Raw genomic sequence first — 17476 nt, 5'->3', positions numbered from 1 at the left:
GTATGAGCCACTGCGCCAGGCCAGCACACGTTTCGTGTGGCCTTTCTGTCTTAAAGATGTCTTGGGTATCAGGCCCCATGCATTTAATGCGGTTTTATTGTCTTGTAGGTACCCTTGGGTATGAAGTCCCCTGCGTTCAGTGCAGCCCTGTTTTCCCACAGGCGTCTTAGGGTGTCAGGTCCGATGCGTTTAACGCAGCCCTGTTTTTCCCACAGGCGTCTTAGGGTGTCAAGTCCGATGCGCTTAACGCAGCCCTGTTTTCCCACAGGTGTCTTAGGGTGTTAGGTCCGATGCATTTAATGCAGCCCTGTTTTCCCACAGGCGTCTTAGGGTGTCATTAACGCAGCCCTGTTTTCCCACAGGTGTCTTAGGGTGTCAGGTCCGATGCGTTTAATGCAGCCCTGTTTTCCCACAGGCGTCTTAGGGTGTCAGGTCCGATGCGTTTAACGCAGCCCTGTTTTCCCACAGGCGTCTTAGGGTGTCAAGTCCGATGCGTTTAACGCAGCCCTGTTTTCCCACAGGCGTCTTAGGGTGTCAGGTCCGATGCATTTAATGCAGCCCTGTTTTCTCACGGGTGTCTTACGGTGTCAAGTCCGATGCGTTTAACGCAGCCCTGTTTTCCCACAGGTGTCTTAGGGTGTCAGGTCCGATGCGTTTAACGCAGCCCTGTTTTCCCACAGGCGTCTTAGGGTGTCAAGTCCGATGCGTTTAACGCAGCCCTGTTTCCCCACAGGTGTCTTAGGGTGTCAGGTCCGATGCATTTAATGCAGCCCTGTTTTCTCACGGGTGTCTTACGGTGTCAAGTCCGATGCGTTTAACGCAGCCCTGTTTTCCCACAGGTGTCTTAGGGTGTCAGGTCCGATGCATTTAATGCAGCCCTGTTTTCTCACGGGTGTCTTACGGTGTCAGGTCCGATGCGTTTAACGCAGGCTTGTGTTTTGCAGATGTCTCACGCAGCCACCAGTGCCTTCTGCCGTTCCATTAAGCTGCAGTGTGAACTTTACCCCTCTAGAGAAGTGGCCATCTGCCTGGACCCTTACTGTGGACTGGGGTTTGTCCTCTGGTGCCTCTGCAGGTGAGATTCCTCTCTGTATCTTTACATTAAAAAAAAAAAATCGTGCACCTTCCTCTCCAGACCTTAGACCCAGCCAGGCAGCCTAAGCACTGTCCCCGCACCCCAACCCCTGCCGGAGGATGCCTGGGCTGACCCCTGTCCCCTCTGCCTTTCCTGGTGGACTTGGCTCTCGGGGACAGAGCAGTGCCTGGGGTGATTTTGACTTTCTGCAGCAGTGGAGGAACATTTCAGAGAACTGTCTGTTGAGGACCTTTATTTCTGACAATCGGAAGACTCCCAGGCTCCAGGCTTGGTTCTTACGCATATAAAGCCTGGCGATGGTGCTGGGCCAGCAGGCATTGCAGGCTCTTACCTCCCACCGGCTTCACCCCAGCTGTTACTGCAGGGCTCAGGCTGGGCAGGCCCAGAGGTGAGTCCCCGAGGGCTGAGCATTCTCCAGGGTGCGGCACGCTACCCAGCAGCCGGCTCGGAGCCTGGCCCACAGCAGGTACTCGGCAAGTATTTATGGGATAAATGAAGGACCAGAAAAACAAATGGATGTTTCTTGGCTTTTTTGTCTGATTATGCATACATGTTCATTGTAGAAATTTTAGAAAATACAAAGTAATATAAGGAATAAAATAAAGCCATCAACAATCGTACCACCTGATAAAGGGTGTTACCAGTAAAATCCAGTCTTAGCATTGGACGTATAGTTTTTCAGAGTTCATTTTCCAGTGGAGCATTTTTAAACATGTAAGCATAGGGCGTGTTCAGTAATAAACACCCATGACCATCATCCGGCTTCACATGTCAGCATTTTAGTGGTTTTGTAGTATCCGCCTGCTTTCCCCCTTTTTTTTAAAATGGGTATTTTAAAGCTAACACAAACATAAAAATAATTTCACTCATAAATCTTTACACATATTATTTTATGAATAATAGACATTAATATATTTATAAAACTGAGATGCTACAGCATGAAATTGGTTATGATTTTCTTTATAGTGGATCTTTTTTCTTTTTTTTTTTTTCGAGACTGTCTCGCTCTGTCACCCAGGCTGAAGTGCAGTGCCACAATCTCAGCTCACTGCAACCTCTGCCTCCTGGGTTCAAGCAGTTCTCATGTCTCAGCCTCCTGAGTAGCTGAGATTACAGGCACCTGCCACCACGCCTAGCTAATTTTTGTATTTTTAGTAGAGATGGGGTTTCACCATGTTGGCCAGTCTGGTCTCGAACTCCTGACCTCAAGTGATCTGCCTGCCTCACCCTCGTGAGCCACTGTACCCAGTCAGATGTTTTTCTCCTGTCAGCACTCTTCTGGAACAAATATTTTTAATGTATTACTAATATTTAATAGTATTAAGTTGGATTAAAATGTAATCTTGTATTTTTGAAAAATACCGATGTTCTAATTAGGACAATTCGGCTTTTTGAGAAAGCAGATAAAAGTGAATAAATGAAATAATGATTTTTGCCTCAGTCCAAAATGCAATAACATTGTAAATTTTTTTTTTGTGGGAAATCGCTCAGAACATGGCCTTAGCTACACATGCCAAGTGGAAGGGCAGAGGCCTGTTCCGAACAACCGCCCTTATAGGGAGACCGTATTTCATTCGGCAAAGTATACCAGTCAAACTGAAGCCAGCCGGTGGAAGCCGCCGGCCTGCAGGCTCACCGTGCCTGGCTCCCCGCGGAAAGCAGCGAGACGGTGTTTGTGGCAGGGAAAGTAAGTTTTCCATGTGAACCCACGATAACAATAGATTGTCCAGGTTGCAGTGGACTTTAACAAGCATCTTTCCTGCAAAATATTAATAACTCAAGTCACAAGATCACAGTATTCTGTTGATGGCCCTTGCAACAGTAAATATAGCCATAAACCTTTCCATTAAAAAAACATTCTCTATAGAAACAGATCCCAATGGACTTGCTTTAAAAAACAAACCAAAAAATCACTTGGATCCTAGATGCACAATGACTAATACAGAAGTTAAAAATAATAATGACTTCCCTTTCCCATGCAGTTCTCAGCAGGTCTGGGAAGGGAATCAGGCAGGAGAGGCCCTGGGGGTGTAAAATTTGAGGCCTCATCTTCAGGCTGTGATTCTAAGATAGCGCAGCAGGGTGGGGAGGGCGTCTTGGTCGGGGGCAGCCGCACAGGGTGCCCAAGCCCAGGTCGGAGAGGGGAGTCCACAGGGGGTGTCCTGGCATGGGCTGTGGGAGCCAGGCAGGGTGCAGTGTGGGGAAGTCAGCTTGTTCCAGGAATCAACAGCAGCAGAGGGAGAATCAGCTTCGTGTGGGGGATTAGAAATAAGTGATGGGGATAGGTTCATTGTGTAAACATCGAGTTTGCTTACACAGACCTGGCTGGTACAGCCTGACACACCCAGTCCGCAGTCCTGTGCAGCGTGTTAGTGCAGTGTGTTAGTGCAGTGAATGCTGCAGACAGTGGTAATGCAATGGTAAGTATTTGTGTATCTAGACATATTTAAACACAGAAAAGGTACAGTAAAAAGATGGTATGGAAGGTAAAAAAAAAAAAAAAAAAAAAAAAAAGCTGTGTAGGGCATTTCCCATGACTGGAGCTGGCAGGAGTGGAGGTTGCCCAGGTGAGTCGGCGAGTTGGTGAGTAAGTGGCACCTGGATGTGAGGCCAGGACATAACTGCGCACTGTTGTGGCCTCTGTAAATACCAGACGCTTCGGCTGTACCAAGTTTATCAAATATGTTCTTAGGTCTTCAATAATAAATTAACCTTCGCTTACTGTAACTTTTTAACCTTAACAACGTTTTAATTTTTTCAACTTTTTGACTTATCTATAAAAACACTTAGCTTAAAACACAAACATACAACTATACAAAAATAATTTATCTTCTTACTCTGTAAACTGCTTTCTATTAAATTTTTAAAAACATTTTATGCTTTTGTTAAAAACTAATAGGCACACACATCAGCCTAGGCCTCTACAACACACATGCACACACACATACACACACACACACCAGCCTAGGCCTCCACAACACACACACCAGCCTAGGCCTCCACAACACACACACGCGCGCACACACACACAGCTGCCTAGGCCTCCACAGCGCGCACACACACAGCTGCCCAGGCCTCCACAACACACACACAGCTGCCTAGGCCTCCACAACACACACACACACACAGCTGCCCAGGCCTCCACAACACACACACACACACAGCTGCCTAGGACTCCACAGGGCCAGAGTGTTCAGTGTCACTGTCTTCCCTTCCACCTCTTGTCCCACTGGAGGATCTTCAGGGACAATACGCGCACGGAGCCGTCACCTCCTAGGATAACAATAGCTTCTCCTGGAGGACCCTCCTGAAGGACCTGCCGAGGCTGTTTTACTATTTATTTATTTTTTTGTTGAGATGGAGTCTTGCTCTGTCGCCCAGGCTGGAGTGCAGTGGCCGGATCTCAGCTCACTGCATGCTCCGCCTCCCAGGTTTATGCCATTCTCCTGCCTCAGCCTCCCGAGTAGCTGGGACTACAGGGGCCCGCCACCTCGCCCGGCTAGTTTTTTGTATTTTTTTAGTAGAGACAGGGTTTCACTGTGTTAGCCAGGATGGTCTCGATCTCCTGACCTCGTGATCTGCCCGCCTCGGCCTCCCAAAGTGCTGGGATACAATTTATTTTTTTATATAAGTAGGAGGATGCTGTAAAATAACAAAGTACAGTAACTTCATAAACCGGTAGCACAGTTGTTTATCATCATGGTTAAGTATTAGGTTGTGTACATAACTGTATGTGCTCATCAAAAAGCTGATCCACCGTGCCCAAGTAGGCTTCGTCCCCAAGATGCAAGGTTGTGTCATACGCAAATCAAAAAATGTGATGCATCATGTAAACAGAACTGAAGACGTGATTGTATGTGCTGTGCTTTTATATGACTGGCAGCACAGGTTTGTTTAGACCAGTTACCACCACCAACACAAGTAATGTGGTGTGCTGCCACGTCTCTAGGCAGTAGAAATTTTTCAGCTTTGTTATAGAATCATGAGACCACTGTTGTACATGGACCCATCCTCGACCAAAGCATCACTATCCTGGGACCTCAGGCATACTAATTTTTAAATTTTTTGTAGAGATGGGGTCTTGCCATGTTGCCCAGGCTGGTCTTGAACTCCTGGGCTCAAGCCATCCTCCCACCTCAGCCTCCCAAAGTGTTGGGATGATAGGCATGAACCACCACACCCAGCTTACAAAAACATTTTTTTTTAATTAGCAGCCTGTAGTAGTGTGTGCCTATGGCCCCGACTACTTGGGAGGCTGAGGTGGAGGATCACTTGAGCCTGGAAGGTTGAGGTTGCAGTGAGCTGAGATCACACCACTACACTCTAGCCTGGGTGACAGAGCAAGACCCTGTCTCAAGAAATAAAGATTGCAACAGATTATAACACTTTGAGTAATATAGGAAATTTTCCAACTATTTAGATACATAGATGAACAAATGGAAAGCTTGATGAGAAGTGAGGATTTCTATAGTAGCCATCCACGAAGTAGTTAGAGGAAAGAGAGGCTTCACAGTGGAAAAGCATGAACCAGGTGGTCCAGGCAAACCTCATTAGTGGTGAAGCCTGCAGCACATGGCGGGTGGGATGAGGAGAACAGCATCCGCGATACTCCCGCCAAGGATGCCTGCCCTGTGTCTCCCCATGTGGAAGCATCAGCCCCCCAAGTTAGGGGACTGACTGGACAATGCACCCGCCTAGAATCTTCCCAAAGCCTGGTGTCGTGAGAATCATGGAAACATCCAGAAACTCGCTCTGAGCAGAGGGAGGCTGAGAGCCGACCACTTACTTGCAATGTGCCTGCACAAACTGGACCCTTTTGCTACAGAGGATGTAATCGGGGACAGCTGGAGAGACTTGAATAGGGTCTGAGCTGGGACAGAAGGAATGTGTTGGTTTCTGATTTTGATGGCTTAGTTGTTTATGGAGGAAAATAGACTTGTTTGTTGGAACTCCCCCCTGAGGTGTCTGGGATTAGGCATCAAGTCAGTGACTCACCATCAGATAATCCAAGGGAGATAAAATTATTTTAAATGTACTTGTAAGTTTACTATGACTTTGTGATTATTCAAAAGTTAAGTAACACAAATAATTTGTGTCCTCATCCTAAAGCTTTCTTCTGTCATAAAGTAGAGGATTGTTTATCTGAGAATTATGAATATAATGGGATTGTTTCAAAATACTTTTTAAGATTACACCTGTTTTTAAAAATTGTGTCAGATAGCCCATATTCATGTATTGGAAGATTCAATATTATTAAAATGGTAGTTCTCCCCACATTGTTTTATAGGTTTAATGTAATTCCTATCGAAATCTTGGCAGGCTATTTTTTGGGGGTTTTTTGGAGCAGAAATTGATAATATCCTAAAGTGAATATAAAGGACCCACAATAGTCAAAGCAGTTTTAAAATAAGATAACTAAATTGGAGAATTTAGAACTTCTCATTCCTGATTTCAGAAATGCTGCAAAGCTACAGTAACCAAAACAACATGGTACTGGCATAGAGACAGACTGAGATAGACTGATTATATATGACAAACAGAATTGAGAGTCCAGAAATAAACCCTTATATTTATGGTCAAATAATTTTTTAACAGAGTTACCTGAGCAATTCAATGAAGAAAAGAGTTTTTCAACAATAGATGCTGGGAAATTTGGACATTCACATGAAAATGAAAAAAGATAAACCTTGACTCAACATCATAAGTTAGTTCAAGTGGATCATAGATCTGAATGTAAGAGCAAAAATTATAAAAATTTTAGAAAACACGAGTAAATTTTCATAATCTTGGGTTAGGCACAGAGTTCACTAAAGGTACGCTACATAAATACTGATAAATTGGACTTGAACAAAATTTAAAACTTTTGTATATCAAAAGACATGACTAGAAAAACAAGCCACAGTCTGGGAAAAAACATTTGCAAATTATAAATCTCATGAAGTACTTCAAAGCGCCTATGTAATAAACTTTTTCCCTTTTTTTATTTTTATTTTTTTTTGAGACAACCTTGCTCTGTTGCCCAGGCTGGAGCTTACTGGTATGATTTCAGCTCACTGCAACCTCTGTCTCCAAGGTTCAAGTGATTCTTCTGCCTCAGCCTCCCAAGTAGCTGGAGCTACAGGCATGCACCACCACACCTGGCTAATTTTTTTGTTTTTTTAGTAGAGAAAGGGTTTTGCCATGTTGACCAGGCTGGTCTCGAACTCCTGACCTCAAGTGATCTGCCCGCCTCCAACTCCCAAAGTGCTGGGGATTACAGGTGTGAGCCACTGCACTCAGCCTATGTGATAAACTCTCAAAACTCAGAAACAAGCAACATAATTTAAACACGGGCAAGAGATCTGAATAGATCTCGCCAAAAGAAGACATACAAATAAGCGATAAGGACATGAAAAGATACCCAGCATTAATTAGGGAAATGTAAATTAAAACCACAGTGAGATGCCACTTCACACCCACTAGAATGCTGTCACCGCAAACACAGGAAAATAAAGTTGGAGAGCTCGTGTTTTCTGACTTCAAAACTTACACTGCAAAGCAACAGTAGCCAAGAAGGTGGAAAAACAAATTCTCATACGTTGATAATGGGAATGTAAAATGGGGAGCCACTGTTTGGCATGATCTTAATTAAGCAGACTTGCTGCATGACGCAGCAGCTGCCCTCCTAGGAGGAGGAAAAGCGAACGTCCACTCAAAGACTTGGTGTAAGTTCCCTGGAACCTCGGTCAACACAAGGAAGCAATCCAGGTGTCCGCCAACAGGTGAACGAACAAGGGATGCCTGCCACATCCATGTGGTGGGTGCTTCTGTGCAGGATCAGCCCAGAAGCACCTGCTGAGGGAAGGAAGTGTGGCTGTGTGGTAGGCAGTGTCCAGAAAAGGCAAATTTGTAAAAACAAAGTAGAGTGATGACAGTGGGTAGGGCTGGAAATGGGACTGACTGCAGATGGACACGGGATCCCTTTCAGGAGGTGGGAATGTTCTAGAGTGGTGACAATGTTACAACTCCTCAATTTTACTAAAAGCCATTTAATTCTGTGCTTAAAATGAATGAAATTTAGGGTATGCAAAGTTTACCTGAATAAAGCTGATGGGTTTCTTAGAAAGAATAGGCCAGGCACGGTGGCTCATGCCTGTAATCCCAGCACCTTGGGAGTCCGAGGTGGGTGGATCACTTGAGGTCAGGAGTTCAAGACCAGCCTGGCCAACATGATGAAACCTTGTCTCTACTAAAAATAAAAAAATTAGCTGGGCGTGGTGGTGGGAGCCTGTAATCCCAGCTACTCAGGAGCATTAGGCTGGAGAATCACTTGAACCCAGGAAACGGAGGTTACACTGAGCTGAGAATGTACCAGGACGCTCCAGCCTGGGTGACAGAGTGAGACTGTGTCTCAACAACAAAAAATAATAAAGTGCTTCACTGCAGTAATTGAAGTGCGTAGGGAGACCCTGGGCTGGATGGCATGCCTGCTGGCAGAGGGCACCACCCAGGACCCCTGGGTGAGGTGAACCTGTCTTGTTGAATTCCTAAGTTGGGAGAGTTTTCAGTTGTTGGTATGTTTTGTCAGGTTAGTAATCCGAAATCATCAAATTGCTAATGTACAAATGTATGTTACTTACCAAATGTCCATTTTTATTCTTTTTGAAGTTAAGATCTAAAGAACAGCTCAAGTTCCCAACATTCTCAGAGAATAATGTCTTCAGAATAAGCAACCTGCTCTTAAATTGCCAGTGCCAAAAATCAATTTTGGCTAATACAACAATTAATTAACATTTGTCGTATTGAGTAAGGGCAAGTAGGAAATCATGAGTTGAGTTTTCTATTTGTTTCTGCTGTCAAGATTTGTTTTTTCTTAATGTTGACATCTTATTTATGGGGATGAGGAGGGAGGTGAAACTATATTTTGTTTTCACAAGTATATTTGAAATTCTCTAGCCAGGAATTCACATTGGGTACCCAAGCCTGTTTGTCTGCTGGCAGTTCTGACAGAGCAAATCATTAATGCTGATGTGTATTTTTGAGGAAGCCACTTCCAGGGACACTTTGAAATGGTTAAAATGACTTTGGGCATCTGAGGCAGGAGGATTGCTTAAACCTAGGAGTTCAAGACCAGCCTGGGCAACATAGACCCCCATCTCCACAAAAAAGTTTTAAATTAGCCCATCATAGTGGCACGTGCCTGTAGCCCCGGATACTTGGGAGGTGGGAGGGTCACTGAAGCCCATGAGGTCAGGGCTGCAGTGAGCTGTGATCGCACCACTGCACTCTAGCCTGGGTGACAAAGGAAGACTGTCTAAGAAAAGAAGTGGTGAATATGGTAAATTTTATGTTACATATGTTTTACCACAATAAAATTTTAAAACTAAGACTAAATGGCCAATTTACAGCAGAGTAATAATTCGAGGCCTGATATTCACCCCTTATGTGCCTAACCCTGTTCTCAAAGGATTCAACCCTTGAACAGGTCACTATCTGCTATAAAGTCATCCCTCAGTGTCCACAGAGGAGATGGGTTCCGGGACCCCGTAGATACCGAAAAGCGAGGATGCTGACATAAAATGGCATTGTATGTGCGCATCACCTGTGCACTTCCCCTCAATGGTGTTGTATGTGCGCATCACCTGTGCACTTCCCCTCAATGGCGTTGTATGTGCGCATCACCTGTGCACTTCCCCCTCATAATTTAAATAATTTCTGGATTACTTGTAATACCTAAGACAATGTAAATGCTATGTAAATAGTTGTACTATGTTGTTTATTCAATAGTGACAAGAAAGTCTACGAGTTAGGTATAGACGCAGATTTTCTCATGAACATCTTTGATTCATGGTTGAAGCCAGGGGTGAGGAACCCACAGACACAGAGGGCTCTGTGTCCTTTTGAAAAGAATAAATCAAGCTTTGGAAAAGAGAATGAGGAAAGAAATGGAAAATTGCCCAAAAACACTTTTGTCACATTTGCCAAAGAGGAGTTTTTCATACTAAGGGTCCTGTTTGAAATAAATTTTGTTAGCCAACTTAATTTCCTTACATGTATTTAGTCGGATTCTCTTATAAACAATTATGAAGATTTCTAAATGAGATTGGCCACATTAGAGAACTGGCTTTAGTATTATAGCATAGTAGTTAACAAGGCCTAACTCGTTAATCATAGTGCTATTTCACTGATAAAATTTTGTGTAGGCCTCTTGTGGCGGCTCATGCCTGTAATCCTAGCACTGTGGGAGGCCAAGACAGGAGGAGCGCTTGAATCCAGGAGTTTGAGACCAGCCTGGGCAACATGACAAAACCCTCTCTCTACCAAAAAAAAAAAAAAAATTAGGCGTAGTGTTGTGCACCTGTAGCCCCAGCTACTCGGGGGCTGAGGTGGGACGATGGCCTCAGCTTGGAATATGGAGGTTACAGTGAGCCCAGATCACACCACCGCACTCCAGTCTGGGTGACAGTGAGACCCCATCTCAAAATAAAAAAAAAAATTGTGTAGGTTGGGCATGGTGGCTCACGCCTGTAATCCCAGCACTTTGGGAGGCCCAGGCACATCTTACATGGCCACAGCAGGAACAAGAGAGGATTGCTTGAGCCCAGAAGTTCAAGACGAGCCTGGACAACATAGACCCTACCCCTGAAAAAAACAAGCATGGTGGTGTGCACCTGTGGTCCTGCCGACTTAGGAGAGGCAGGAGGATCGCTGGAGCCCAGGAGTTTGAGGTGACAGCGAGCTATGATTATACCACTGTACTCTAGCCTGCGCAACAGAACGTTCTTGCTAATTTTTAAATCTTAGAACGTGATTTATCTAGGATATGTTATTTTAATGCATGGCGTCTATTAATGTGAATTCATAGTAGTAAAAAAAAAAACCATTAAAAATGTAGTTTTGGCCGGGCGCGGTGGCTCAAGCCTGTAATCCCAGCACTTTGGGAGGCCGAGACGGGCGGATCACGAGGTCAGGAGATCGAGACCATCCTGGCTAACAGGGTGAAACCCCGTCTCTACTAAAAATACAAAAAACTAGCCGGGCGAGGTGGCGGGCGCCTGTAATCCCAGCTACTCGGGAGGCTGAGGCAGGAGAATGGCGTAAAAACCCGGGAGGCGGAGCTTGCAGTGAGCTGAGATCCGGCCACTGCACTCCAGCCCGGGCGAAAGAGCAAGACTCCGTCTAAAAAAAAAAAAAAAAAAAAAAAAAAAAAAAAATGTAGTTTTGACAAGTTGTTTATTAAATCCACACTTACCCCATCAATTGATGATAAAATATGTAACCTGTCACTGCTTCATTTCTCTAAATCTATTCTCTCATATGAAGGTAAAATTAAAGAATGATTATATTTTCTCTCTTCTGTTTGGTGATTTGTTGGGATCATTTAAAAATAAAAATCTGAACTTGAAAAGATGGAGTGACTAACTTTACTTACCATAATTGTCTTTTTTTCACCCTGGCTGTCAGTTTTCTAAACCAGGTATAGGCCTACTCTTTCTTAAATTGCTGTTTGGTAAATATTTTAGGTTCTGTGGTCTCTGTACTATCACTCAGCTCAAAGCTGCTAGAGACAAACAAATGAGTGGTGGTGGCTGGCCCTGTTCCAATAAAACTTTATTTACAAAAACAGGACGTGTCTGTGGTTTGCCAGCTCCTGTTCTGAAGCTAGACTTTTTTTTTTTTTTGGACCAAAATTTGATCCCTGTGTTTTCTACAAGAAAGAGGATCCAGTTTGCTGATGTCGCAGGTCTGAGAGACGTCACAGTTCTGAGAGACGTCAGAGCATCACAGCATTTAGTAGTCTTAAGTGTGTGTTCGAAGTGATAGTAACTGCCTCATGATTCTGTAGTACATATTTGCTTTTCAGAAGGCTTCCGCGTGAACATGGTTGCAGTTTGCAGCATTGGTTTTACTGTCCCCTTCTACAGATGGCAGCACAGGCTGTTCCAAGTCCTCCTTGTCCTCGGAGTCAGTGCTGCCCTGAGCCCTCCAGCCTTGCTGAGCTCCTGCCCTGACAGCCTCTTCTTTCTCTGCAGTGTGTATTCTGGGCACCAGTCCATCCTGATCCCACCCTCCGAGCTTGAAACCAACCCCGCCTTGTGGCTTCTCGCCGTGAGTCAGTACAAAGTCCGAGACACGTTTTGCTCCTACTCCGTGATGGAGCTGTGCACCAAGGGGTTGGGCTCGCAAACAGAGTCCCTTAAGGTAAGCAGCTCCCTTGGCAGCTCAGCGCCCTGCTGGGACTCGTTTCTAAGAAGGCACGTCTGTGACTGGGTGAAGTTAAAACAGTCCTCCAAAAAAAAGCCTGGGTTTAATCTGACGTCACCTGAAGCTTGCAAACTGCCTTTATATGAAAATGTTTTTAACGTGAATATTTCCCCATGACTCACAGACAGTAACAAACCAGAATGTAAAATATTTTCAATGCCTATCATTCCTCTGGGTCTACTTGAAAGATCCTAAATTTGATTTTTTTGTTGGGTGGATTCAGTGTTCTGAAGTATTCGGTGTTCAGAAGCTCTGAGGCGATGTTAACTTGTTCTGATATTGGTATTTAAGAAGGTAGGTGTGAATTTAGCCACTCACTTTTGTTTTTCCTGGAGACCCTGATTTGTGGGTCTGGACCCTAAGCTCAATTCATTTTACAATTAACAGTGTTGTGTTTTATTTTTAAATAACTGCCATTATGTAAGAATAATGGTATTTCCCTCCATTTAAACCAAGGATTTTTTGATAGGTATATCTTCATGGTAAATTAAGTAGTACTTAGCTCCAAGTAACGAGGAGGGAATAATCATATGACCAGTTTTGATTAAATTTCAACCGACTTTGTACTGTTTGGATGTGTGTCTGTCTTCGTATATACATGGATTGTGTTTGTTTGTGGCATCCACACACAGATCAATAGTGCAACAGTACATTTATCTGTCCTGCCTTGTTTTCCTAATGCATAAAGCTTCAACAGGAAAGCAAAATGCAAGATAATGTTATGTAATATAAGTAATTGTGCAATCATTTTGAGTTTTATATTTATATAGGAAACAGTTACACAGCATTATTCATGTTCACCTATATTGTATTAAAAAGTGAGTACAGGCCGGGCGCGGTGGCTCAAGCCTGTAATCCCAGCACTTTGGGAGGCCGAGACGGGCGGATCACGAGGTCAGGAGATCGAGACCATCCTGGCGAACACGGTGAAACCCCGTCTCTACTAAAAATACAAAAAAAAAAAAAAAAAAAACTAGCCGGGCGAGGTGGCGGGCGCCTGTAGTCCCAGCTACTCGGGAGGCTGAGGCAGGAGAATGGCGTAAACCCGGGAGGCGGAGCTTGCAGTGAGCTGAGATCCGGCCACTGCACTCCAGTCCGGGCGACAGAGCGAGACTCTGCCTCAAAAAAAAAAAAAAAAAAAAAGTGAGTACATGGCCGGGCGCGGTGGCTCAAGCCTGTAATCCCAGCACTTTGGGAGGCCGAGACGGGCAGATCACAAGGTCAGGAGATCGAGACCATCCTGGCTAACACGGTGAAACCCCGTCTCTACTAAAAAATACAAAAAACTAGCCGGGTGAGGTGGCGGGCGCCTGTAGTCCCAGCTACTTGGGAGGCTGAGGCGAGAGAATGGCGTGAACCAGGGAGGCAGCGGAGCTTGCAGTGAGCTGAGATCTGGCCACTGCACTCCAGCACAGGCGACACAGCGAGACTCCGTCTCAAAAAAAAAAAAAAAAAAAAGTGAGTACATTTTCATGACCTTCCTGTTGGCACATACATAAATAACCAGAATAAATAATGACGTAGTTGAGGGTCACTACATATTCATTTCATCCTTACAATAGCTCTCTGAAATAGGAGCCGTTATTGTCTCCATTTTAAAGCTGAGGAAACTTATATCACAGAGAAATTAAGCGACCTCTCCAGGTTCTTAGGTTGAACGAACCTAGAGCCAAATTTATAATCTTTGGCTTCAGACCTGCTATTGCAGCTACATGTGCTTTACCTCTCAGACATGCGCACGTGTGAATACATAATTTGTATTCCCCAGACTTGAGTTTTTCCTGTTTAGCTGTGTGTGTGCAGTCGTGTCTGTATGCTCAGCACGAATGTCGAAGTCAGCTAGAGCTGTGTGTCCTCCTTGCTCAGGACCCTTGTCAGTTGTCCACGTGTGCTGAGGCTGCCTGGAAAGGGCTCAAAGGACCTGATGGCTGGGGTTTTGGTGGCCGCCCTCTTAGCAGCTCTGGCTTCCACTCCAAGACACAGTCATTCACGGTTCGCCTTCACATTCACAAGCCGTTCCTATCACTCCCTTATTTTCCCTCTTGGCCCGGGCAGTGCCACTGAGTGAGCTGTGCTTAACTCCTTGAAATCCTTGTATGACGTTTGCTGTTGTGCTCAGCTGACTGAATTTGGTGTGGAAACTGAGATGTTCTTAATCTTATGCTTACTGTAGAAACAGACACGCTTGAGAGTGAGAATAAATTCTTGGTGTAATGGGGCATAAATGGAGCACTGTCTATGAAGTCTAAAAATTTAGGTTTATATTCCTGTCTATTAAAATGCAGATTTTCAGGCTGGGTGTGGTGGTACATGCCTGTAGTCCCAGCTACTTGGGAGACCACAAGGTGGGATGGTCACCTGAGCCCAGGAGTTCAGCTCCCCTGGGCAGCATAGCAAGACCCCATCTCTTTAAAATATGTAGATTTTTCCCATTCCTCTCCAGTGTGTGTTCTGGTACATCCATGCCCAGAAGAATATATCAAATGCCTCTCCTTTCCCGAACTGCCTTTAATCGTCTCATCCAGGAAATTGCTTTTCCTCAACCTGTCTCCTCATCACAGTTCTTGCTGTGGCTCCAGGCGGCTGTTTGTTCATCATTTGAATAGCTGTGTGAGTGCTTTTTCACCACTGCAGGGTTTGTTACGTTAAGGAAGTGGACCCAGGCGACCCTGGAAAGGCATCGCTGTGTTGAGTTTTCCAATGTTTATGTGGGGATCCGAGGGAAGGCGTCTCCGGCTCACTCCGAGCTCGGCCCGTGAGGGCTGACTTGGTTTCTCTGTCGTTATCTCCAGGCGCGAGGGCTGGACTTGTCCCGAGTGAGGACCTGCGTGGTCGTGGCGGAAGAGCGGCCGCGGATCGCGCTCACACAGTCGTTCTCAAAGCTGTTTAAGGACCTGGGCCTTCACCCGCGGGCTGTCAGCACCTCGTTCGGTTGCAGGGTGAACCTGGCGATTTGCTTGCAGGTGAGATTCGCCGACATCACGGCGCTGAGCCGGAAGCTCCCGGGGTGGGCGCAGCCGACTGGCTCCAGGCGTCTCCCTGGGCTGGTGCTCGGCTACCTTCAGAAGAGATCTTTCCGTCACACGCATGCTGTTGGTGCAGATCTCTGTTTTTTTACACTACAGTCTGCGTTCGTATCCATATTCATAACAAGCATTCATAGCACTTACTGTGTCCTGGAACATTTTAACTTTTGTGACAGGAGGAGCAGTTTGTCCAGACCTCTGCTGTCGGACTTTTTAAAGATTAGATACTAGACAGATCAAGAAACCAGTCCCTCGAAGTACTTAGTCTCATGTGTGCAGACGATCGCTGTAGGAAGAACTTAATTACACTGAGCAGGTTCTGGGATTTGCTGCTGCAGTGGCAGTGTAGAAACAGCACAGCTGCACTTGTGCGAAAGGGGCATACGTGAAGGGGCTCTGGCAAGACAGCCTTGCATTAACAGTGGCTGACAAGCCCCAGGCAGAGGTGCAGATCTGGTTCCTGGAAGAGTAAGGGCTCCCCTCTCAGCAGGTGCTGGTGAGGCAAATGGTTGGCGGGCATCACCTCCACCTCCCTCTCTGCCCACCTGCTGTCCTACTTGTGATCCCAGGGTGATTGCTTAAGGTTGCTGCTGGGTGAGCCTCTGAAGGCTCTGTCTGCCTTTTTCATGCCTGTCGAGGTGCTTGGAGTTAGCCACTAGGTCAGAGGAGGGAACCTCCTCTCTTCCCAGGATCATTTCAGAAAAAGTAGCTGCAGAAAGCTTTTCTTGATTTTCTTTTTTCTTTTTCTTTTTGGAGACAGGGTATCACTCTGTCACCCAGGCTGGAGTGCAGTGGCATAATCACGCATAATCGCGGCTCACTGCAGCCTCGACCCCCCAGCCCCCACTCCCGCTCCCGCTCCCAGGCAGGCTCAAGCAACCCTCCCACCTCAGCCTCCCGAGTAGCTGGGACCGCAGGTGCCCACCACCACACCTGGCTAATTTTTGTATTTTTTGTAGAGACAGGGTTTCACCATGTTGCCCAGGCTGGTCTTGATCTCGTCAACTTCATGATCTGTCTGGCTTGGCCTCCCAAAGTGCTGGGATTACAGACATGAGTCACCGCACCTGGCCTTTTTTTTTTTTTTTCATACACGGGATGTTCCTTGCTTCTGTCTTCCTTCTCTTAATTATTACAATAGCTTCGTTTTTAAGAAATTATATATTACCAAATTTCTCTCAAGAGTCAGGTAAACCTTGTCCTATGATTAAAATTAATACCCTTTTCTAAGAGGTCATCTGAAGAATTAGGTTTATCTCACCAACCTAGTTCTTAAAATATTGAAGTTTTCTCTCCCTATTCACCTTTTTCTGTTCCTCATAAATGCTTATCACCATCGATCCCATTAGGAGAAATAGGAAATGCAGAAGTCTGCCTCTTAAATCAGTTCAGCAATAGTGTGATGTCCCACTTGTCTCTGCCCACCGGTGACAGGGACCCCCGGGCAAGAGCAAATCAGTGATTTGTGAGAGACGGCACTGGCCATGGCGAGGCTGCTGCTTCTGGCTTTGTCTCTTAAAATGTCGGGGTGGGGCCGAAGAGAGAAGAGCAGAGAGTAACACTTAGCACTGTGCCCTCCAACAGGTGACAGAGTTCAACCTGTGTTGCAAAATTGGCCTCTTGTAGAGTACGTACATTTATTTTCTTCTTTACTTTTTCATTTATTATTTATTTCTATCCACCTGGATCCAAAATGTTTATTTTTTTATTTTTATTTTTTGAGACGGAGTCTCTGTCACCCAGGCTGCAGTGCAGTGGTGCGATCTCGGCTTGCTGCAAGCTCCACCTCCCGGGTTCATGCCATTCTCCTGCCTCAGCTTCCCCAGCAGCTGGGACTACAGGCATCCGCCACCAGGACTGGCTAATTTTTTGTATTTTTAGTAGAGATGGGGTTTTGCCATGTTAGCCAGGATGGTCTCGATCTCCTGACCTCGTGATCCCCGCCTAGGCCTCCCAAAGTGCTGGGATTACAGGCGTGAGCCACTGCGCCCGGCCCCAGAATGTTTTAAGATGGTTTACAAGGAAGGAGTACACTCAGTAGGAGAAGATAAAATACACTAAAAACGAATCAAAACATGGAGGTGAAAGAAAAAAATTGCAGGAAAGTGAC

The 17476-nt window shown here is 45.5% G+C and overlaps 1 protein-coding gene across 2 annotated transcripts in view; it reads left to right on the top strand.

Moving 5' to 3' along the window:
* The window catches only part of DIP2C (disco interacting protein 2 homolog C), a 153322-nt gene that overhangs the window by 88643 nt on the left and 47203 nt on the right, over positions 1-17476 (top strand). For both annotated transcript variants that reach the window (XM_033209870.1, XM_033209869.1), the window contains exons 26-28: positions 945-1075; positions 12109-12277; positions 15133-15303. In XM_033209870.1, coding sequence (XP_033065761.1) covers positions 945-1075; positions 12109-12277; positions 15133-15303 — 471 coding nt within the window. The remainder of the gene's footprint in view (positions 1-944; positions 1076-12108; positions 12278-15132; positions 15304-17476) is intronic.

Source organism: Trachypithecus francoisi, unplaced genomic scaffold (assembly GCF_009764315.1).
Source record: "Trachypithecus francoisi isolate TF-2019V2 unplaced genomic scaffold, Tfra_2.0 Lachesis_group9, whole genome shotgun sequence".
NCBI lineage: Eukaryota > Metazoa > Chordata > Mammalia > Primates > Cercopithecidae > Trachypithecus > Trachypithecus francoisi.
The sequence above is the reverse complement of the archived record's forward strand: the minus strand, read 5'-3'. Positions and strand labels throughout refer to the sequence as shown.